The 24,232-nt window shown below is 39.9% G+C and overlaps 2 protein-coding genes across 22 annotated transcripts in view; one reads left to right on the forward strand and one right to left on the reverse strand.

Moving 5' to 3' along the window:
- KMT2C (lysine methyltransferase 2C) overlaps nt 1-18,134 on the reverse strand; it is a 142,312-nt gene extending 124,178 nt beyond the window's left edge. For 8 of the 21 annotated variants that reach the window (XM_026678945.2, XM_087945524.1, XM_087945523.1 and 5 more), the window contains exon 1: nt 17,983-18,134. In XM_026678945.2, the coding sequence (XP_026534730.1) occupies nt 17,983-18,134 (152 nt within the window). Of the gene's footprint in view, nt 1-74; nt 568-17,982 lie in introns of those variants that run through there. The other 13 variants (XM_026678953.2, XM_087945534.1, XM_026678951.2 and 10 more) reach the window with 10 other exon arrangements.
- On the forward strand, nt 18,012-21,818 carry LOC148128762 (uncharacterized). Its single transcript, XM_087945538.1, has 2 exons — nt 18,012-18,364; nt 20,831-21,818. The coding sequence occupies exons 1-2, from the start codon at nt 18,161-18,163 to the stop codon at nt 21,401-21,403; spliced, it is 777 nt and encodes a 258-aa protein (XP_087801664.1). The 5' UTR covers nt 18,012-18,160; the 3' UTR covers nt 21,404-21,818.
- The last annotated feature ends 2,414 nt before the right edge of the window (nt 21,819-24,232 follow it).

The raw sequence follows: 24,232 nt of genomic DNA on the forward strand, positions 1-24,232 counted from the left end.
CCTGCCACACAGTGCCCGAGGCTCCTGTCATATTCAGCCCTCCAATACAAAGAAGTTAACGACAGGGTACTCACCGACGCTCAATTCTGTCTGCCTAACATTATGCACAGACTGGCTCCTCTCACCAAACCCTCGGGAAGAACAAAGAGGCTGGCACCCGTGCCCAAAGCTAACAATCCGACATAAGTTATTTACATGTTAGAATCCAAGCTCGGCGTCGTACGGAGAAAAACAAATTGCTCCGTACTCCATTAGATCAGCCATATTACTCTTCCAAATCAAGCAGCACTCCACTTCTCCGGCTACTTCGCCAGCAGCTCCTCTGTGGGCGCTCCTCTGTCTTGTTTAAACCCCACCCCCAAGCAGGCACTGATGGGGAAAGTGGTCTGCAAGCCCTCGAACTTTGGCTCTTACGGTGCCCCCCCACTACTGACTAAAGCTGTCGGATGAGGAGGAAGAGGAGGAGGAAGAGAAAAGGGAGGGGAGAGAAAGAGAGAGAGAGAGCAAGAGTGGGGGGGGCGGAGGAGGGAGAATGGGGAAAGTAGATCCGACTCTTCCGAGCAATCCAAAAGCGCGGACTGGATTCGCTCAAGGAACCGGAACAGCCAGCCAGTCTCACAAACATTTACGGCCTCTGCCTTAACTCTTTACCGGCCGGTTGAAAGCCTGCCGAGAAAGCCGACTGGCCTTACATTAGCCAATCATTTCCACTAAGACCGCCTCAGATATAGCGGAAGAGAAAGGTGGAAAGGCATCAAAAAGAGGACGGGGCGCCCTGGATGCGCCTCTTACTGGAAGGATGGAAAGGCTGCTAACAATCTCACCCTTAGGAAGGAAATGTCTCCTAGGTTTCATACATTCCGACGGCAAACTGTTCTATAAAGGTGTATTTTTATAAATGATTGTGCAGGGAGACAAGAAGGAACTTATTCTCCTTACCTAGGCAACTACCTTTCCAAGAAAATAAAACATTTCCAACATCTGGCAACAGCTCTCTTACTTACAGCACAGATTATTTCAATAGAAAGCTACATAGTTTTAAACTAAACAGTTTCCACTTAACCATATCCCACATATTGGTACCATTCCCCTGTTTTTTTGTCCCTTTTCCAGCCCCTTCACTAGCTTGGGCCAAAACAACGTTCAGCTGAACAGAAACAAAGGAAGCATTATGTAATTTATTTTACTTACTGAGTTTGTCCTCTAAAAATAACAGTCCTCACCCAAACATCTTTAAAAACTAACCAATTTCCCCCCTTAGGCCACAAACTAAACTGGGGACTTTTCTTTTTCCCTGTTTAAAAATGTCATGCCTATTTGAAAAAAATATTTCTCACATGCTATCTTGAACTGTATTAGAAAACAATTTCCTATATTCTTTTTTTTTTAATGTGAAGCTTACATTGTCATCCAAAAATCTTTACTGGTTCCACTCCACCACCCATGACTTAACATAAATATCACTATATGCCTCATATTTTCTCCCACCAGATTTGATACAACAATTTACATGGTCATTTTGAAATTTCTTTTTAGGAATTGAACAGTAATTAAGGTTTTTTTAGGAATTGAACAGTATATACATTGCAGAACAAATAAATACAAATAAAATAAGTGGGAATTGTGTAACAACAAAAATAAAATACATTCAGACTGGAATATGTGTTGGGCATGCCAATCCCACAGAACAGGTAAAATTTTCTATACTGCATATATACAAAGCTTGTGTGACAATTCTCATACTGTCACCACTACTTATATTTACAGTGTTTGTCCAATGTGACACTATGCCAAAACATCTTTAAACAAGAAAAAGATGAGCAACTGCTGAGTAATTGATGCCATCCCATATCATGCACTGGTACCATATTCTAATTTGGCTCTTGACAGGAAGGTCACAATCTGGTGTTGTTTTATTTACACTTGTACAACTGTCATCGAACTCAATTTTAAAAGTTATTACCAGAATAGCTATCCAAAGAACCAGTATATCTGAATAAATAAAAAATGTTTTATGTTAAAAAGCAGGACTCTGAAAAAGAAATAATAATATTGAAATACAATGAATAAAAAATGGTTAAAATGTTCTGCTATTAATATTTTAACATTGTGACAGTAAGGGTAACAATGATAAATTGGTGTAATGGTAGATTTGCCTCAAATATTTCAAGCTCATTTAATTCTAGCATTGACTCTAAAAGAATTTTAGAGCCTAGGACTGCAAAACTAGACCCAAGGGGACTAATAAGACAAAGCAGAATGATTTTCAAAAAGAAATAAGGGGAAGAAAAAATTAAAAAGAAAATGTCAGAGATAAAAATGGAATTGGTATAGCCAGCAACTTCTAAACCCCACAGGGATGACTATAAAACATAATAGACTTTAAAACAAGATTTCCCTGAACAAGTTGAAGACATTTTTGGACATTCACATTTTTTTACTCCCTTAAGATGAGAAACTAAGACAAGGATACATAGCAAACAAACCCAGATATTATTCTTGGTAATATTAGTCTTGCTTGTATATTGAACAGAGCTCTTAATATTATAGTATTGTAGTGAAGAACAAGATTGAGATTGTAAAAGTTGTGGTTGTGAAAGCTTTGAGGTTTTAATAAAAACTGTTAATCTGAAAAGGTGATACCAAACTTGATCTGACTCGTTACCATAAGCTAACACAGCTGTATACAGCTTCCAATTGAGTGGATCCAATCTCTAGTGAGATAGCTGGTAACTGTAGTTTAACATTCCTGCTTCTGCTGCTGTAAATATTAACTCTGACTACCATTAGGGAGAGAGGGGATCACAATGTTAATTATGGAACAACAGACAAACCCAACAAATCTTTCCTTGGATGAGGCAAGGATGTCTTTCTTATAGATATTATCCTATTTTGGAGATCCTGAAGCAATTTCAATGGTAAGCCTGAACAGGGAAATAGGGACAAATGTTGATTTTTAGAAACATCTTATTAGTAATCAGAAACCCTGTTTGGGAAAAGTTAATATCGTATCACAGTCTAAAACAATTTTCAGCAGCTTATGTGATATAAAGAACTTAAAAACATTTGAATTGTATTTTTATACAGTACTTACTCTGAACTGTTAACTCCATACCTAATTACGTATCTTGGGTAACTGACTAGTTTCACTTAAAATATTTGCTTTCAGATTCAAATAGATATGACATGCAGAGATTTTATTTTATTGATTTGCTTACATAAGTCACTAAATTTCAGTTTTATGTAAGGTGTTTTACAGGCTGGTCATGGACCACATTAAAAAATTTTCTTCATCATCTGAGGAAGGCCCAGTCTAATCTCTTGTGGCAGACTATTCTAGAGAACTAGTGCTATTAATAAGCAGCATCTCTGCCCTTGATTCTATTTACTTTCTGAAGGTGGGAAACTAGTAGCTTCTCCTGAGCCATTGGGGTCAATTCTAATCAGAGTATGCACCCTTGGAGACACCCAGGTGCCACGCCACAAAGAATGCAACTGCCTGAATGTTACATGGGCTGAAGAGACCAGCTGGGTAGATTGGTTGCTCACGGGTCTCACTCCTTGAGCTCCTTGAACTATTTTGGGTTTGATCTAGAGTCCAGATGTTAGATGCTTCTTCCATTATTAGAAACTCAGCTGGAGAAAGTGAGAGAATTTATGATCTCCATAGATACAGAATGGCTTGCCTCGGGTAATCTCTGGCTGATAATGAAGGCAGATATACGCTGGACTGAGTAACTAATTTATGACTAGAATATGGGGGACATTGCTGCTTGCCTTTGCTGAGGTCTGATCACTTCCTAGTCCAATTGTAATTGACTGCTAACAGGGAATCTACAAGGCTGTCAGGATTATTAGTATCATCTGCCACAATGTCTGCTGGTTGGGGATGGGAGGGATGGTCTGGAAGGCACTTGGGGGATTTTCCAAATTATGGAACCCAGTTTGACAGCTGGTGGTATAGAATTGGTAATTCTGAAGTGGGCAGGTTGCTCTTGGCATGATCTTCACCACCAGTAGGTTCAATCCATTCTCCCGTGGTTCCTGCATAAACCTAGGACAAGTCTGGACCTGGGAAATTGCCAAAGGCACTTGAACGAACTGTATATTAAGCCCTTTGCAGCACGTTAAAAGGAAGATTCAGAGCAGGCAGATTTGTAGAGAAAAAGCGTTAGAGAATCTTGTAAACTGTGTATCTATACCCTGCTCTCATTTTCAATTACAGATCGTACTCAACTTGCAACCAGCTGTTTAATGACAGCTAGTAAAGCACTACCAGCCATCATGTCATACACTCCTTCACATGGTCACATTATTGTATTGTGGGTACTTGACAACCAGCTCACATTTACAACTGATTCCAGTGTCCTGCAGTCACATGACCATGATTTAGTACTTTTTTAAGACCAAAATTTGTGGGTCCATTCAAAAGAAGGGATTCAAACTTATGATCACAGGATCAACTTAACCATCATGAGATATGGTCTCACAACCATGTGATTCAATTAACTGCTGTAAAATGTTTTAAAATTGGATCTGGTCACATGGCTGCTTCTGATCTCAATGTCCTTTTAAGTGAAAGACTACCTGTAATTCATTAAAATAGAAAGGAGATAAAAGGCAATAGAGAGGCCCTAAGTAGTTTAATGGGGAGGATGCTGATCTTTTATCTGAGTCCACAAAAATGTCTACTGTCCTAGTTTTACAGTATTTTGGAAACTTCCTCTAACATTCCCAAAATCAGGAAATTCCATCATAATTTCCCTCAATGTGCCCATTTTGCCCAGTGTCCCGATATTCCATTTCAAGGATGCAGCCATATTGTACACTGGCAAAAGGAATTATCTGGACTCTCCAGTCAGGATTCAGGCATGGTCATGGAACTTAAATTACATTGGTTACTCTGATCATCTTTTTTCAGGAGACAGATGAGATCCTGATCCCACTAGGTTTCTCAATGGCCTTAACACTATTGACCATAGTATTTTTCCTGGACTGGCTGAAAAGGCTGGGGTTCCATTCCCACTTGATTCTGTAAGTCAATAATTGAGGTCAGTAGCTGTACAGCTCAATCTCTTCTCCAGTTTAACACACCTGAAGCCACTGGAAAAGTTACCCAGTGTTTTTGGAAGGAGATACCATCATCAATTCTATATCAAAACTCTTGGCCTAGCTAAAAATGTTCAGCAACTGTCCCCTGCCTGGAGGTTATTAAGCCCAGCTAGGATAAAATAATTTTGAGTGAACTGAAAATGGGAGTTACAACTGGATCATTAGAGTCCCATTAGCTCTAATGCTGTCACTCTATGGGGAAGTTCTTCCCTCCAAATGAGCAAGTTTACAATTTAGGGATCCTCTTGGATTCCTGATTGCTGCTGGAAGGGAAGTGGAGGTCATGGCCAGCAGGTCCTTTGCCTAGTTTTAACATTTAAATTTATAAATCACATAATTTATATGATGTGCCTGAGCAGCCCCACTGGAGTAGATATTTTTTGCTGGACTATTTCATGCCCTCATCACAATTTGTCTGGATTACTGCAGTGTTCTATATGGAACTTTCTTTGAAGATTATTCAGAAATGCAATTAAATGAGAAAGTAGTGGTCTACTTGTTGTTTGTATTATGCACCAATTTTATGAGCCCCACATTCATGCCAATAGGTTCCAGGTGCAATTCAAAAATCTAATGTTACTATAGAAGTGTTTATGGTTTGGTACCACTTTCTCCAAGCAGTCTGAACTCATCTTGAGTGATTTTCATTGAAGAAGCTGCTGCTGGTGTCTTGTAGAAGTTAGTTAAGCCTAAATATTCCACAGGGTTTTCAATATTAATATAAGAATAACCCTGATAGGGCTATGAGGAGTCTTAGGTGTTCTCTGAGCTTGGTAACATCATTGGAGCTTGGCAGCGCGTAGCAGTGCTAAGATTAGCACTGATGATGTTACATAGTTTGAGTAATGAAATGTCTGCAAGAAAACTGCCAGGCTCAGAGAGCACCAAGGATCTCTTCCCTTCAGTCCTGAGCTTTAAATATTCTCCTTTATTAGTCAGGGTTATGTTGTCATATGATTCTAATTACTTAGTTAAGTAATTTATTTATATTTTTTACAAGGATTTTTACTTTAATCATAAAAGCTGCAAGATGCACTGATATATTTAATACATTAAAAGGATTAAAAATAAATTATTTTATTATAAACTAATAGTATGACCCTCTCCTCTCCTCCTGAAAACATACTGACAAGATTTCAAATTGTGTTAAATTAGACTGCCTTATTTAACTAAGAGTATATAAACAAAAAAACAATGATCACTTGATTACAATCTGGGGGTTTTCTTGAATTCACAGCTCCTGCTTGAACTATACATGTAGGTTATGATCAGGTTTTCATGCACTTAAATTCTGTGCACTATTTACAGCTACCTCTGTAATAGAAACCTTTGCTCTTGATCTTTAATGGCCTTATCATCTCCTATTGTTGCAATTCATTCTATGCTGGACTGCTGTTGAAGATCATATTGGATGTTTCAGCTAGTTCAGCATGCACCAGCATGCAGCAGCCTGAGTAATTTTGGGAATACCTAGGTTCACCTGTGTAACTACTACTGAAAATTTTGTTGCCATGTTGTGGCTCTCTTGATTTTAAGTTTACATGTTTTATCTTTATATTCTTATTTGGAACCAATTCAAAGACTTTGGAAATAGAACAGCGTATAAGATGAAGTAATAACTAAACTCCTGAAGATCTAGAACTTGGAGATAAAGGGTAAGGAAATAATGACTTCATTGACCACTGTTTGTGTTACCCAAGATTGGAAATATTATTATCCTAATAATGTGTCACAATGTCATAATTCAAATGTTCTCAAAGTGTAGGTTGAGGAACTCTAGGCATCATAAGCAACAAAGTCAGGGGTCATAATTTTGTTTTAAACATAATCTGACACACAAGCATCCAACTTGCTTCAGGTTTTACTCCTCACCTTTGTCTGTGCAGCATGCCCCAGTGGGTTCAGAGCCCTTGTGAAATACAGATTAATATTTAATTACTAACACGGAATTATTAAAAGTGATGTATGTATTTCTTGACTAACTCTAACCCCAATGAAGTAATTTATTTTAATAATGGGAAGAGGTCCACACAATTTCATTATTTCAAGAATTCTGGTACTATAAAATTTTAGAATCTCTCCAATAATCCTTATCAACTCATGGAGCACCTGATACACCTCAGGTTTATATCTATATATGACATAACTATGGATAAATTGTCTTCTTTCATAATAAATCATATTTTACATTAATTCTGTAACTTAAAAAATTAATAAACAAGTTTAGTACATGTAGTCCTTGATTTACAATTCATTTGGTGACCATTCAAAGTTACAATGACACTGAAAAACGTTATTTGTGATTATTTTCACACTTACAATTGCTGCAGCATCCTAATGGTCACATGGCAGAATTCAGACATATTTATGACAGTTGAGGGTCCTGGAGTCATGTGATCACCTTTTGCAACCTTCTGACAAGAGAAGTCAATGGGAAAGCTAGATTCACTTTACAAACATTTTACTAACAATTTCAGTGATTCACTTAATAACTGTCTCCTGAAAAGTCACAAAACAGGGTAAAACTTACTTGAATATCATTCTCAGCAACAACGTTTTGGGCTCAACTGTGTTCGAAAATCAAGTTCTAACTATATTCAATAACTTTCTGATGCATTATTGTGCTAATACATAGATTCTAAAAGGAGCATATCACATTGCACATTGCACTTTTTGTAAAGAGAAGTTCTGAAATAATTTTCTATATCATTGAAAATGTATATAGTGAAATGCATATATTTACATTCTAATTTTAATTAATACAAGTATTTTCTTTATTAAAAAATTTCCCAGGTATGCCACTCACAGTTCCTCAGCAATAAAAATAGCATCCTCCAAATTGTGCAACTTCATCCACTGCGACTATCCTCCCAAGCAACTGTGTTTGCATTTCCCACAGTACACTATGTTAAATTATTCCATTTATTACATGACTACATCATATTACAGGAGACAAAGGGACACCTGTAGTTTGTAGAAGCAGCTTCAACCAGATGGAATAAAACATAAAATCAGCCCTAGTGATAAACTATAATTAATAATCAGATTACTTTATAGAATACCAATAAAATGTTTCCCTAACATGGGAGTTAGCAAAGTTCCATGAAGAATGTTTTCTACAAGTAGGGGAATCATAACTTGGAATTTTCTTCCTTCAACTGCTCCAGGTAGGAGTTCAAAGACAAGCCAGAGAATAAAAATAATGGTAGTATTTTTCCAGCATTCTAAGCCTAATGTGGCTTATTTAAGTCTGGCTTAGTGTAGTTTGTCATTGTAGATATTATCACCAACCCTGGTTTGACATTGTCTTGTGCAAACCCAAACAATTGTGAGCTTTTCAATAAACTATAGTTAATCAAACATAGCTTAACATTTTTAGCATTTATTCTATGAATTAAGATACAGTCAATCAAGTGGCTAGAGCTTTATAAGTAAGTATCAATAGTGTAAACAGATAGTTTAAAATTTAAAAATTTGTGTTTCACATTTCACTTTTTTTTTTCAACAGCTACTGCATTTTATAGCAATTGAAATATCTAAAAATTCTTCAAAGCTATTATCTACCTACAACAATTTTGTAAGCTACCCAGTATCACTCTACAATGAGATGGGCAAAATAAAAATTAAATCAATACAATCTTTAGGCTCAATTCATAAATCAACTTAACCATGGTTTACTCATCAAACTACAGTTATTAGGATTTACACGTGACACTAAATGAGAAACTAAGCTTCTTAATCTATGTATCCTCACACTATGTTGATTTTAACTCCCATAATTCTTCAAGCAGCATGCCCATTAATGAAAATTCTGAGAGTTAACGTTTACAGATTTTGAGGCCGCACAGGTTAGGGGTTGCTATAAACTATGCTATTCAAAGAATAACTGGGTTCAAAAAACATACTAAGACATACTTACCTACTTACACACACACACACACACGAACAACATCATGGCTGGCATAACTAACATGAGCTGAGAAAAGATATTTTATGACAGGGAAAAAAAGCCTTGGGCTGCAATGATATTTCCTGATGCGGAAGCACACCCAGCTACAAATCTGATCCTTGAGGGAGGGTATATCTACTACCTTGTTAATCATATGACTCACCAATCAACAGAATCTCCATGCTGCCTAAGTTCAGTTTGTTGGCTGTCATCCAGGTTGCTGCTAAATTTCCATATTGATTTCAATCTCCCCACAACGAAATCCAGTAAAAAGAAGTAAATTTGGAAGTTTTCAGTAAACTGACGACACTTCATTCTAATTTTGTGAATGACCTCACTCAGTTCTATATAAACATTTTTAAAAATGGGCAAAATGAGGCCTGTAGAACCCCAAATCCCATGCAGCAAGCCCAGATCATTGTTTTCCAGCAGGATGTTCTGTAAACATCTGTTGAAAAATGCAGAGACTGGAAGATTGGAAGAAAAGATCCTCACAAATCAGTATAAGTTTCAACCAAGATCAGTGCTTTTTGAAAGTACTGAAAGACACAGGATATTGATGATGCTATTTCCATCTTTTAGAACAGGATTCATCACAGCAACAAAAATATATTCTATGCAACAATAGAGCAGAAATAGATCAAAGGTTTTCACACTCTTGCAAATATGTTTGAATTGTGTAGAGTTCCATCACTTAAAACATCTTATCTAGGAAGGGAACTAGATATTATTATATAATTCTATATTAAAGTATTAAAGTATTTTCACCATAAAAATACTCACAATCACTTGTTTCAATGGTGTTTTTTTTTTTCAAAAGGCAACTGGGCTGTTTTTTCCTTGAGGAGGAGGAAAAAGAAAACGTTTCACTTCTCATCCAAGAAACTTCATCAGTTGTGAAGGTGGGGGGATAAAAGGGCAGGAATTGACAGTTGAGACTGGATAGTGCAGAGATGGAACCTATCTTTCCATCTCCTTACCATCACAATGGATGAAGCTTCAGGGATGAGAAGCGAAATGTTTTCTTCTTAGGGGAAAAAAGCAACCCAGTTGGGTTTTGAAAAAAAAACAACCTTTGAAATAATTATGATCTGGGTAACTGAGAATCTCCACAGACATCATGATCACTTATTTTCATAAAGAAAAAAATGACCATCTGTAGGACTTGACTAGTTGGTCCACTCCTGCAGGACATAATAAAGCATGATAGGATGGGATCAGCTCTTTATCTACACATATACATCTGGACTTCCGCAATGCAGTCTATTCAGGGCTGCTTTTGAAAACCATGTACAATGCAGAGGACATTTTACTGATGAATGAAAACTTCCAAACCCATGTAACAGTTGTCCTTTGGGCTTTCCAATTGGCTTAGCTGCCAACAGAATTATAGCTGCAAAGTACTGATTTTTAACTCATGAAAGTTGTCCATGACTTGGTTCCCAAGTACCTCCAGATAGCTTGTCTAAGTATAATTGATCCATCTGGACTATTTTATTTGAAATAAATTATGGGAGGGTTGAAAAAAAGTGTCTCTTACTTCTGGCCCAATTTATGATATAACCTCAGCCCCGAGGACAGATTAGCAATCACATTAATGATTTCTTGGAAGTTCATCAAAACTGAATTCTAGCAGAAAATGTTTGATAGGGGAAAAGACAGAATTTCATGATGTCATGCTAATGCAAGTGAAAGCGGGACGTGCAAAATGAGAATATTTTTTTAGCTTTATTCCCAAGCTACACACAGTTCTAGCTTTTTAAAAAGTACCTTTCTCTGCTACACATTGACATAATATGATAGATGATACTTTGCAAATAATTAGCAATATCAATAGCACTTAGACTTGTATACCGCTTTACAGTGCTTTACAGCCCTTTCTAGCGGTTAAAGTCAGCATATTGCCTCCAACAATCTGGGTCCTCATTTTACCCACCTCAGAAGGATGGAAGGCCAAATCAACCTTGAGCCTGATGGGATCTGAACTGCCAAATTGCAGGAAGCCGGCTGTCAGCAAAAGTAGCCTGAAGTACTGCACTCTAATCACTGTGCCACCAAGGCTCTTCCTTTTTACTTGAAAGTTACCAGTAGGGTTTTTTTTAAAAAAAAAAAAACATGGTCCATATCATGATTCTAACACTCTTAAGACTTAGCATTAGTATGATGATGTTACCTAGTTTGGGTAATGAAACATGTGCAACAAAACAAGCAAGCTCAGAGAAGACCAAAAACCCCTCATTGCAGGATTTATATGATGTTGAAGATGGTGACCTGTGGAATACCCAGGTCAATAGGGATTATATAGCAGCCTTCAGACACACACACATTCCATCTGCCTTCTTAGGCAGAAAGTACTGGAACTACTATAAAATAATAACCTCAAGGATCAATCCATTAGAATATCCAGAATGACAGCTACCTGGGTTGTTGCTGTTTTTAGAGATTTTTAAATATTGCTAACAATTCTAGTTGTTGTTAATTCTAATATCAGGTTTTTATATTTAATATTAGTATTATCTTTATCTTTATATGTTTTGTTGTTAGTTGCAAAATCATGTCTGACCCATCTTGACCCCATGGACAATGTTCCTCCAGGCCTTCCTGTCCCCTACCATCCCCCAGAGTCCATTTAACCTCACGCCTACTGCTTCAGTGACTCCATCCAGCCACCTCCTTCTCTGCCGTCCCCTTCTTCTTCTTTTGCCCTCAATCGTTCCCAGCATTGGGCTCTTCTCCAGGGAGTCCATTTATCTTTACCTTTGTATTTATCTGCTGGAAGATACTACAGCATACTTATTGGTGTCTGGTGCAATATACAACTATTTTAATTTGCAAAAAATAATAAATCCAGCTCATTACAGACCAGAAGGAAGAGGATAGTTTAAAAAAATATTAATTATGAGAGGATTATTTAACTATCTATTTCAAAGTTTTTGAAACTATCTTTTGTGGAATGTCCATAATATTTTAAAAAATCAAAATGTAATTGGAAAGCAAAAATAAAATTACACATATAAAAATAAAAACTACAAATAAAAACATTTTAATCCCAATATCAACAATTCTTTCTGTGCCATAGATGTTAATAAAGAATAGCTATTTTTCCAAGATTTAAGGTATTCCAATACATAGAAGAAATCTACTTCTTTATTTTTTAATACCTGCAAAAATTTAAGGACGTAACAGCTAACAAAAGAACCTAGTTTCACACTCATTTTACTATCTGTAACCACATCACCCATCTCATCATTTGGGACATTTTTTTCATTTTAAGACTATGAAACATTTAGATATTAGTGGGATAGAATATAACTGCTACTTGAAAGCATCAAATATTGCTTACATGGTTTTTTTATCTCTTTCTGGATCTCTCAGTGAATTTACATATATACAACCTTTCTACAACTGAAACTGTAGGTGTGCATATATAAGACTTATATGGCTACTTATCTCATATAATGATTTTAAATGATTTCATAACAATCCTTAAAAAAAGATAAATAAACACTGTATAAATGTACCCTTTCCCCAGGCACCAGACCAAACAAGTTCCCATCTCAATCCCGATCATAACCCAATATTTGGGAGAAGAGCCAAATCTTTACGGCCCTGACCTTCCAGAAGGCTAAAAGAGTAGCCTTGGGGTATCCACTGAGAAGGCACACATCAGGTAACAAGATTTAAGGGAAGAGACCTGGAGTGTGCGGACCTTATCTAACTTAACAGAATGAGCAGATAACCTCAAGGAGGGGCAGTCCCACATTTACATTCACTTCATAATTAGATGGTTATGAAAAGTAACATCATAAGCAAGCTTGCATTCATTTCCAATACAAATAGATAGACCAGCCTGTTGATTATATTTGTGGAAAAACAAATATAATGGAGGGATTCTGAACTTCTATTGAAATGAGGAAACTAAGATGATATATAACTAAAGATTATAGATTCTAGGGGGATTCCTAAATACTGTATATTTCTAATCAATAGAGCTGGTAAACCTGTCGAAGCTCTGACTGAGGACTGAATAGGAAGTGAACATGGTGTTGGTATGGTATTCATTTCCAAAAGCCTGAGGACCTTAAGTTTTCTGAAATACTACTAGCTGGAATGAAATGCTTAAATAGACCTTAGGAGTATCAATGGAGGAAAATATATGCAAAAATTCATTTAAGACTAATTATAGGAGAGATTAAAAAGGGGTGGATATTGTTTATTATTGTTGATTGAGTCACAGAATATTATTCAATGGGATTGTTTCACAATAAAATGTGATTGCTATATTTTATGCAGATTAGCAAAAAAAAACCCTTAAGTAATCTTAACTGTTGTTTTCTATCTCTTTTAAAATCACACAACTAAAGTAAACAGGTATAAACACCCCAAATTTTCAAATATCCCTTTCTTTGGGAGCTTTCCATTAGTTGCATGTTATTATCTGAGGTGTGCAATATTAAAGTTACCATATGCAATATATGTAAGCATTTTCCAGTATATCAAAATAGGTTATCTTAATTCTAATTCTATCTTAATTTTAACTTAATTCTTAATTCATAGTGTATCACATCAAATTAGAAAGTCTTTTTAAAAGAATCACTTTTTTCAGTTAGATTCTAAACAACTGGTATTCAGAATGACAACAGTTTTAAAATGTGAAGCTTAAAATATAGTTTTTGTATGAAATTTAATACTGCAAACATAGTTTCAAAACCTACTGGTATGGATACAGAAATGATAAGATTTTATATACTTTAAATTTATAATTATGCTGAAAATATGAAATTGGAAATTAGAAAATAATGGGTGCATATATTTAATACCTCTTTAATCCTAAAAGATGGCCCTGGTTATTTATCTCATATGGCTTTCATAAGCCATAACAAGAAACTAACAAATTGGGCTCTGTGTCCCCTGATCACACAGGCACTAATGAAAAAATAGTCCTGGGATCACCAGGCCTAAAGGTAATGGCAGTAATCAGCAGCTATTTCTGATTGTTTCATCTTTAAAGAGGGCTACAATTCATGTTAGACACAGCCTGGCCATGTATCATTCATGATTTTACCATATCAAAAGTAGAAAACTGTAATTTTACTTATACACTAAATCTATTTGATATGAACTATGAACTAATCTTCATAATAGAAAGCCAAACTGTTTAACAATATAGAATATAAGAAAGCTAGAGTTAGCATATAATTGTACATAATATGTCTCCAAAGACCTATGTTCTTCATATATATTAACCATGCAACCAAAGACATTGGTTTGATCTGTAAGCCATTACGTAGTTAGAACTAGCATACTGGGACAAACCATTTTCTACAGCTTTTATAATAGCTTTTAATTAATGTACAAGTTGAGTTGAAAAAGATAACAAGGTATATAGTGGCTTGCAGGTATCTTCTTGAAAACTGACGAATATCAAACCACACAATGTATGTGACAGATTTGTGTCCATACAATTCGGATAAAAAGTTTTATTGTCAGGGATCAACAGGCATAAAATTCGTTTTAAAAGCCAATTGTTCCTTTTTGGTTTTAGATAAATGCTGTAAACCTCTTGAAGTACATTTTTAAACAGCAAATAGTAGCATAACATCCATTCATCCATCTACCAACTGAAGCAGTGGTCGCCAACCAGTGGGCCAGGGACCACTGGTGGTCCACGTGAAAATTTTGGTAGTCCACAGAGAAATGTCACTCCCGAAGCACCCCCAAAGCAATTAATCCAGCCTGCGCTGGAACACAAGGCTGCGCTGCCCACATGGCCCGCAGGAACACAAGGCTTGCATCGCTTGCATTGCGAACAACATGAGGTAGTGAGGGGAGTAGGGAAAGGGCGGAGGGGGGGGACTTGCCCCACTCCCCCCACGTGCCTCGTCTGACCACTGGGCTGCTTCTTTCTGCTTCTTTCTTCTTCTGCTTTTGGCTGCACGCAAGAAAGCAGCAAAAGTCTTTCTTTCTCCCCCCAAACTTTGCCAGAAATGAGTCTTTGGGACCCTGCAAGGCCTCCTGCTCCAAGAGGCTGTGCTGGCGCGATAAGTCTCACAAAGACTCGTTTCTGGTGGAGTTTGGGGGGGAGAAAGAGAGACCTCTGCTGCTTTTCTTGCATAAAGCCAAAAGTCTTTCTCCCCTCCCCAAAAAAAAAAACAGAGCTGGAGACGGTATCCCGAGATCCCAAATAAAGAATGATCGATCGGTAGGAAAATGGGGTGGGGAATTTTTCCTACAGACTTTTTTGGGGATTTTCCCAGGGTCTCTGGTCCACGGGATTTAAAATTATGAGTTTGGTGGTCCCTGAGGTCCAAAAGATTGGCAACCCCCAAACTAAAGTATTTTACAAAACTGACTATGGAAACTTGGGAGTAATTGTAGTGATTACAATAGGACTTATTTTTAAGTAATGATGCCTTACATATATGCCATCATATTTCAAATACTGAAAACATTTAACAGGTAAGATTTAACAAGTCTTGTTTTGGTCTAGGAATGTAAATGTCAGCCAAACAAGGAATAATTAAATACATTTCTGTGATCCATGTCCTTTACAGTTCCTATTATCAGATTTATTCCCGAAGTTTGTTGCAAAAGGAAACATTTTCTGCTCCATGGGAAGAGGTATTTTATGATGAAAAGATCACTCGTGGGTATCATTCAATAAAATGCATAACTCACATATTGAACCAAATAAAAACAGCTGTATTAAGAAAAGAAGTAGTAAGTAATCAGAGAAAGTAAGCAATAGTTCAAACAGTAGGTAGAAATGCATAAGATGTATTAGCAAAAATACTTTATCTGGATCTATTTTGCAATCCTGGTAGAAACAGAGGGAAAATAACTTGTTATTCCAAATGACACTATCAAATTAGGAATAATTTGTAATAAATTCTGTGAATGTGTTCTAAATTTAAATTATCACTAAAATACAATTGTTTTTAATTCTTGCTGTTGTAGGAATTCTTAAAACAATCTGTGGTCACTTTCTAAAAAATATTAGCTCTTAAGGAAAAAGATCAGTATGCTACATGCAACTAATTAGCAGCGCAAAGAGAGAAATGCATGTTACAACTTTATATACAAACTAATCCAAAAAGAAAAGCATTTTAGTAAAATACTTAATAAGAAATTAAAACTATGAATATGAATATGCAATTATAATGGTAATGTAATCGAATGCATTATGAAATTTCATACACTTTAAATTTAAAGCACTACTTTAAAAATACAGATCTGCTGACAGAATTGCCTTATGCAGCAATTTCCATAGGGTTTTTTATTCATACTGTATACATGCAAGCAATTTCACAGTCATAGAAGGATATAACTTCTCTCTTGCATCATGGTCCTACCACCTAGCAGATGAGATATTGTAAACTTTACTCGTCAAATACCAACTATAGAAAAAATTATCCAGCCTGTTCTCCATTTTTGCTGGAACCATGGGTTCCAGAACTTGTAGCCACAATGACTATGAAGAACACTAGACAGGGAAAAACTGAATGGTACTCTGGTGCTTTGAAAATCAATTGACAGACTAAATGCCTCCCTTAACCAAAGATACAGTGTCTTCTAAACATTTTGTAATGTACTGGAAACAGGGAAGAAAGATATCGTCACTGTGTAGGTTGTTTTTTTTTGCATAAGTGTAGATTTTGCTTGAGGATAAAAGCTTGCTTTACTCAGTATCACAGGAACTGGATAGATTATTAAACAGCAATATAAACAGCAATATTATGTAGGGAGGTACAAAAATGGTTTATAGGGTTTCCTATGTAGCTTTTCAATTTCTGAACTTTTGAAAACAAGTACAGCACGCTGGTTTTTGTTTGGGATAAAATCTAAAATAGTTATTTTCCAATGTTTGCTAGTTGTCCAAAGAAAATCATTACTCTTGTGGGATTGTGTAGGGGGTGCTGGCAAATTGCACTCTTCAAAAATGAACACAAAGGCATCTTAATGCGTAAATTATGTGAGCCCAAATTAACATAATACTGTATATAGAGCAATATTAAAACAGTCCTGAACCTTTATACAAAATATATTTGTATTCTCTATTTCCTGGCAAACCCAAACTGCCTGATTCACTGCCAAATACAAAGTACAGGATGACCCACACTTACATCAACTCGTGTTGCAAGAATGAGACACAAGTTTGATTTCAGCACATTAACTCTTGGGATGCAAGTAGAAAAATATGGCAGAATCAGAAACAAAGCCAAAAGAACCCAGTCTTTCCACCAGCCTTTCTCTGCTAGTTGTGTATACCCCTCGCTGTGGCTTTTGACAGCTCCTGGGGAGGAGCTTCCCATTACACAATTACATGCCTAAGGTTGGTGGATTTGCAATGTACACCACAAAAAGGGTGGAAGGAAAGTAATCCACTTCTGGGAGAATAACTTCAAAATAAGTTTATTTTATTATTTTTTAAAAGAGATGATTAGGAATTTTAAAAATGGGGACGGACCTAGAAGTAATTAAACAACTAGATTAAAATATAGCAGGGTGACAAATGAAGAATAAAGTGGTGGTGGGGGGGAAGGATAGGAAAGCTCTTATCAGTGTTAAAGAGGAGGGAGAGAGAAAGGGGAATGGAAGCTGAAAGCAAAAGGGAAATGAAGGTGGGGAGACGGTGACAAAGGGGGAAAAGGGGGAAGGAAGTAGATAGGGGAGAGGAGGGAAAGATGAGGAGACAGGCCATTCCCAATATGGCACGGTGACTGGGGCAAGGAAAGGACAAAAACAAAAGGAGGGAGAAGCGGGGCAGGGCAAAATGACACAGGTGAGGAAGCGGCAGAAGAGCCGGGGGCCTGGCGACACGGCAAGCCGGAGTAGCCGAGCAGAGAGCGGACGCCCCGGCGGGGCTGACAGCGCTCCTCCGGGCTTCCTCTAGCCCGCAGCGACGCCCGCACGGAACTTACTTCTTCCTGACTCTCTGGAAAGGGGAAGCGCCATCTTTACGAGGCCGGCCCCTCGGTCTTTTGTCTGTAGCGGCGGCCGCGGCCGTGGGGGAAGCCCCCGGCTCGCGGAGCGTCGTCGTCGTCGTCGTCAGGTTCTGCTGCTCGGTTGACATCCTAGTCAGCCGGACGGGGGAGAAGCATGGAGGGTGGCGAGCGGGGACGGCGAGAGTGCGGGAGGACGAGGGCGGTCCCGACGCTCCTCCTGCTCCAACGGCCACGGCGGCGGCGGCGGCTGCTGCGGCTCCCCTTCTCCTGCGGGTCCTCGGCCACCACGACCGCCTCCTGCGCCTCCTCTACCTCCGGCTCGCATTGCTGGCCTCAGCCGCCGCGGACCAGCGCGCAGGTAGCTGCATGGGGAGGAGGAGAGGAGGGCCCGCCTCAGTTACACGCAATTAGACCCCTCGGAGAGGCTTGGACGGAGGGGAGGGGAGGGTAAGGGAGGGGGCGCCGAGGGCCCGCGACGGCCCTCGCGCACGGCCGACGCCTTCTCCTCTGGGGCGCGCTCGCGGGGAGGGCGACGCGGCCTTCGAGAGCTGCGCTCCGGCTGAGTCCGCTGCTTCCTTGTAATGTTGGACCGGCGCCCTTCCCCCGCCCTGCCGGGAAGTGGAGGCGGCGGCCCGGGAGGGCGGAGGGCAGCCGGAGATGAAGTTTTGACAGCTCCTCCAGCTGCTGCTGAGGAAAGAGCGAGCGAGCGAGCGAGCGAGAGAACGGAGGGCGGGCGGGCAGACAGGCGCGCCCGGGGGAGGAATTATGGTTCTCTGTGTGTGTGAGAGAGATAGAGCGCGCGCGCCCGCGTGTGGCATACATGTGCGTCTGTGGTGTCACGGGGGGGAGGAGGAGGAGGAGGAGGAGGATCTGGGGCCGCTCTCCCTTCTCTCCCTCAGGCCCGGCCGCGAGCCAGGAAGTTGGAAGGAGGGGGAGGGGAGGGGGAGAGGTAGCGTCGGCTCTGCCTCAGAGGGTGTTGCGTGTGACTGACGGCCCGGCTGACTGACGGCCCACCCGGCCCCTCCCCATCCCCTGAGGTGGCGGTTGCTGAGCAGCCACCCTAGACGTCGCGGACGCCGCCAGGAAGGGCTCCGCGTCGCCTTCCCGAGAAGGCGTCGCCGCCCCCTTTCCCTTGCCCCACAGGAACAAGGAGCCGGGGGGGCCGCGCGGGTATCTCCTCCTCAACGCCTCTTTTGGAAGAGGAGGAGAGGAAGACGGTGGCGGCGCTCGATCTCCCTCCTCCCTCCCTCTTTCCTTCCTTCAGCGAGGCCCCACACTGCGCCTACCCGAGCCACCCGCCCACCGGCCACCCCTTTTGCTCAGCCCAGACAGCTCATTCGACGCGCCGCCGTCGCTGACCTCACGGGCTCGCCTGGTGATGGTTGGGCGGGAAACCTGGAAGCCCGGATCCGAGGGACGGATGGGCCGGAGTTTGGGGAGCCCAGAAAGGGAGCAGCGCGCGCTCCCGCCTCTGTGTGTGTGTGTGTGTGTGTTGCCAGCTGTGCTAAACAAACCGTCGCGCGCGGCCCTGCAAGGCGCCTCAGCTCAGCCTGCAGGTGTTGGGTGCCAAAGCGTCAGGCGTGCCCACCTCTCTCCTCAACGGAGGCGCCCTTTTCGAAGCTGCTTTGGGAAACAACTGCGAGGGCAAGAGAGACATAGTTCTCGGCAGCTTTTTTATGAAGCACTTTTCCATCCTCTCAAGAATTTGGGCTATTGTGAATGTTTTTATCTGTTATGAATCAGCCTCCCCCCACTCCCCCCCATGGCTTGAGAAGTGCACTAGGTCATGTCTGCTTAACTACAGTTTACTGAAGAAACTACAATTGTTTGGGACCATCCAACTTCTTTTTCTGAACTCAGAGTCTTACACAGTGTTTCCTGAACATAAAGCATTAGTTCCTATGGGTGCATTTGACAACCCTTCCAGCTTTGGTACCTTTATTTAAATTTCACAGTTCAATTTATATGACTGCCCATCTCAAATTCATGATTTTGATTTTATTATATATTATAGACTTATAAAACAATGGATTGTATTGCTCAAGCAATGAAACAAGCCCTCTCTTACTCAAAAAGTTTACTCTCTGAAGCCTTTTAAGAGCACCATCTTAGCTTTTCTGTTTTCCAGTTCTGTTATTATAGCACATCAATGATATTGTACATTATTTACAGAAAACCATTAGAAGATGGATGGTGTATGAATAAATAGCCTACATTACAATGCATTTCAGCTGCTTTCATTTTAATATCTTGACTAAACATTTCATTTGAAAATGTTCCTGGACATATAGTCAGCATAGTTTTATCTCACTATGTATTAAATGACACATAAAAGTCTTTGCTTAGAAAGAGGGTTAAAAAAGGGGAGAGTTAAGGAAATGAATTAATGTTTACAGCTGGTGTTAACTTCAGCCTGTGTGAAAACTCTATAGATTTATTATAATGATTTGCCTACTGGCTTGGGAATTCTGGGAGTTGGAAAACGTTGGCTTGGTTCTTTAATCATACAGCAACCCAAAAGTCTTGGGTAGATTTATTTGAATCCTGTTCCAACTGTTCATACAAGAACTGGGAAGTGGAATCATAAAATAGAAATGCAATTTTAATGTAAATGTTAATCAGATTATGATTGTTGCAATGAAATTGCTATTCTTCAGAACCAGAAAGGTGCTGCAATTCTGTACTATTCACTAGACATCACCCTCTTGATGTCTCTCAGAGATGTTGGCTCTTGAACTGTACTTGGCTACAAATGAAGAGAGCTGGTCCAATATTTTGGACAGCAGCGTCAGACTGAGAAAGGCTGCTTCACTCTCTTTTCCAGCCTGAACGGAGCGGACTCACTTCTTGGCTGGATTCAGACGAATTGGCCCGTGAAATTCAGCGGGACCGACTTCCCCTGCTCGGGATGGGGCCAGCTGACAGCGCTGGTTGGCTTAGAAGAGTCTCTTCAGACTTTGCTCGCTTGGAGGGCGCCTGGAGGATCACCGGCAAAATACTGAGCGGATATGCACACGTGGCCTTCGTGGCAACGGCCGCATTTTTCACCTCGACACCTCCCCAGCCTTCGAGTTGTGTTCAGAAACTGGCCGCCCGGGAACAGGCGGAGCTTCATCCAACCGATTGTTCTCACAGTGAGGTCAGCAGAGGCCGGGCAAGAAACAAGGGAAGGGCGCGGACTGACCAGGCGGACGTGGGAAAGAGACGTAGGCGGGCAGCGCTGAAGCAGCGCCGCAAAGGTGGCCAACGTGGGCGTGTGTTACCTGTACGCACAGAGGGCGTTGCCGATACCCGAGTGTTTCCTCTGGCGCTGACTGGAGGCGCTTGGCTCCAGACCAGAGACCCGAGCCAGCATAACCGAAGCCTCGGGGAACTGAAATTGGCACAGAGTGTGTGAGAGAAAGGGAGCGAGGGAGAGCTCCTAAGGAGAGGGTTGGTTTCCAGCAATTTTGGCTGCAACAGCTGCTGATGCTGCCACTGCTCCGGGGGTGGGGGAGGGACGGCGAGGGGGCTGGTGCTTGTGCTAATCCTGCTCCCCGCTCCCCAGGGATACGGGCCTTGCTGGTTGGCCCCCTGCCCAGATTCTCTGAGGCTCAGTGCGGGGGTTAAGCCTCATTACATGGGATTTAACTTGTCCAGCCAAGTACAGAATACAGCCCAAACTCTACTGGCAGAGAGATTTTTGAGGAAGAGAGTGCAGATTAGTATCCCAAAATCAGGATTTTAGGTGTTGGTGATGGTGATGTGGTAATGATGATGGACTATAGCAGAGGGTCAGTGGTATTTCCATTTTCATTCATAAATAAATGCTCAAAAAGTATTCATGTTCCCTGCTCCCTCCCCCCACATCTCCCTGCTTTCTGCCAAATTCAGAAGTTTAATTTTCCGATATTTTGCCTTCCATATAATTAGAAGGAACCTCATTGCACATTTCTTGCATCCTGGAATATTCATTTGACATGTTATCAGACACGTCTGATCATCATCTTTCCCAACTTTTTAAAACTATTTCCCTTTTGCTAGAAAATATCTAGATTGAACTACTATTTCTTAGTTGATTTTGCCTCCTGTACTAGAGTCATGTAACCTGTTAAAAATAACAACAAAATTACTATAACTCTAATGCCTTTGAAGTGAGAGAAAAATTATACAATCTCCTGAGTGTGCATTTAAAACAGTCACATTTATCTCTTTGGTAAAAAGATTTATTTTCAAAAAATATATTCACAAGGGATATTGTCTCTAAAACTAAAACTGAGAGGTAGAATGATTGAAAACACCAATATTTGAAAGGCCAACAGACAGAAACTGGGATCCTTTATTATTTATTTACGTATTTATTCCATTCTGTTCCAACATATTTTGCAAAACACACTGAAAAAAAACCCCATGAAATTTGGAGCTAGGAAATGAGACATGGGCATGCACAGTTTAATAGCTGCAAAATCTGGAACATGTGTGTTTGGCATTTGAATACTTCTAATAATAATTTATTTTTTTGCCAATACTTATGAATCTTTGCTAGTCAGTATGAAAAAAAATTGTTCATATTCTTGTAATATTTACCAGCAGCACCAGCAGAAAATGGTATCGGAAAATGGGCTTTAATTATGGAAGGATCAAAGCCTGTTAGGATGTTGTTTATTTTGAATTGTTTATTGTTTGCTGTGATTGACAGCTATGATAACTCTTAGGTCAATATATGTGGTCAGGAATGACCATCAAAGCACTTGCCAGCACACTTTCTGACGTGTAGAGCCCTGGGAGATCTTGAAGCTGTAGTGACCCTGGGCAGTAGTGATCATGTGATCAGTGATGGAGAATTATATCAGAAGCCAATGCTGGGCTGAAGAGACCCCTGCAGTTTGATGGAGTGCAGCTTTCCTGCTGGCTGGACATAAAATGGCTGGTGGCTAGCAGGCCTTGGCTCCAATTGAGGTCCAGCTGCACACCTCCTGAGTTTTCCATGTGCTCCTCACCAGCTGCCCAAAGTAAAGGTTGGGCATTTCCCTTAGACCTGGAGATGGCCTGGATCCCTGAGTTCTCTGCAACTTCATAATTACTTGTGATGTGGTCTTTATCCCTGGATAGGAAAGGGGGGACTGTGGTTCCACAGGATGCGTGGTAGAAGCTTGGCATTCTGACAAATCAGTTGTTAATAAACACACAGATATACATGCAGATACATTGACATACAATTTAAAAGACACAAGCAAAAGCTGAGAAGGAAGCAAACAATCTACAACACATCCCAACCTATTTGCAAGGATGGCTGACGCCCCTTTCTTTTCCTCACCAAGGTTTTTTTGTTTTTAAATTGTTGTCTTGGTTGTGTGTAGTGTGTGTGATTTCTGAAATGATTTCTGCATATTTATAACCACTGTAAATCACCCAGAATTGTTGGGAGTCAAGTAGCCTATATATTTCATAAATTATTATTAATTTATATAAACTATTGTTATCCCACTTTCCAGCAGCCAATGCCAAATAAGCAGGAAACCGCACAAGAAAAACAGGAAAGAAAGAAAACAGCTAATAACAGAACCATTGAGGAAGAAACTACAATCTACCTATGACTATTGGGGCTAGGGATTATGTATTAACAACCAGGAAACTCAATTGTCCTTTACGCTGATAACGTAACATCTATATAACACAGTAGTAACAAAGCAACTGCAGGAAAACAACCAAGCTCGAAGAGTATCAAGAATAGCTCAAACCCTTAGCTACAGACATTATTTTTCGTATTGGATAGTAGAATTTGCTACAGATCCATACAAGTTGTGGAGTACATGAGTGGTGATGCCCTTGTGAGATCCTAGATTAACTATGGCTGAGTTGGTGTGTAGTGTGAGAGGTGGTGCTAGTAGTTGTTAGGAATGTGTTTTGGCCTGGGAGGGGGGAACTAGAGGTGGGTGGGAAATTAGGAGGGCAAGAGAAAGCAAGCAGGAACCTCTTTAACACATTCTTTGGCGCAGTATTTGTAAACAGCAATGGATCATGCCCAGTATTTCCTAGTCGAACCACAGACAACTACAATGATCTAATACATATTGATTTTACAGAAGAAAATGTTGAAAAAGCACCGCAATCTAAAACTATCTCTATCTATTGGACCAGATGGAATATGTGCCTACTTCTTAAAAAAGCTATCCACTGCCATAGCCGAACCTCTAAGCATAATCTTTGAAAAATCTTTCAGGGCCAGCTCCTTGCCAAAACTATG

The sequence above is a fragment of the Notechis scutatus genome, chromosome Z (assembly GCF_049901735.1).
Source record: "Notechis scutatus isolate UNSWTSFEM ecotype Mainland chromosome Z, rNotScu1.2, whole genome shotgun sequence".
In the NCBI taxonomy this organism is placed as follows: domain Eukaryota; kingdom Metazoa; phylum Chordata; class Lepidosauria; order Squamata; family Elapidae; genus Notechis; species Notechis scutatus.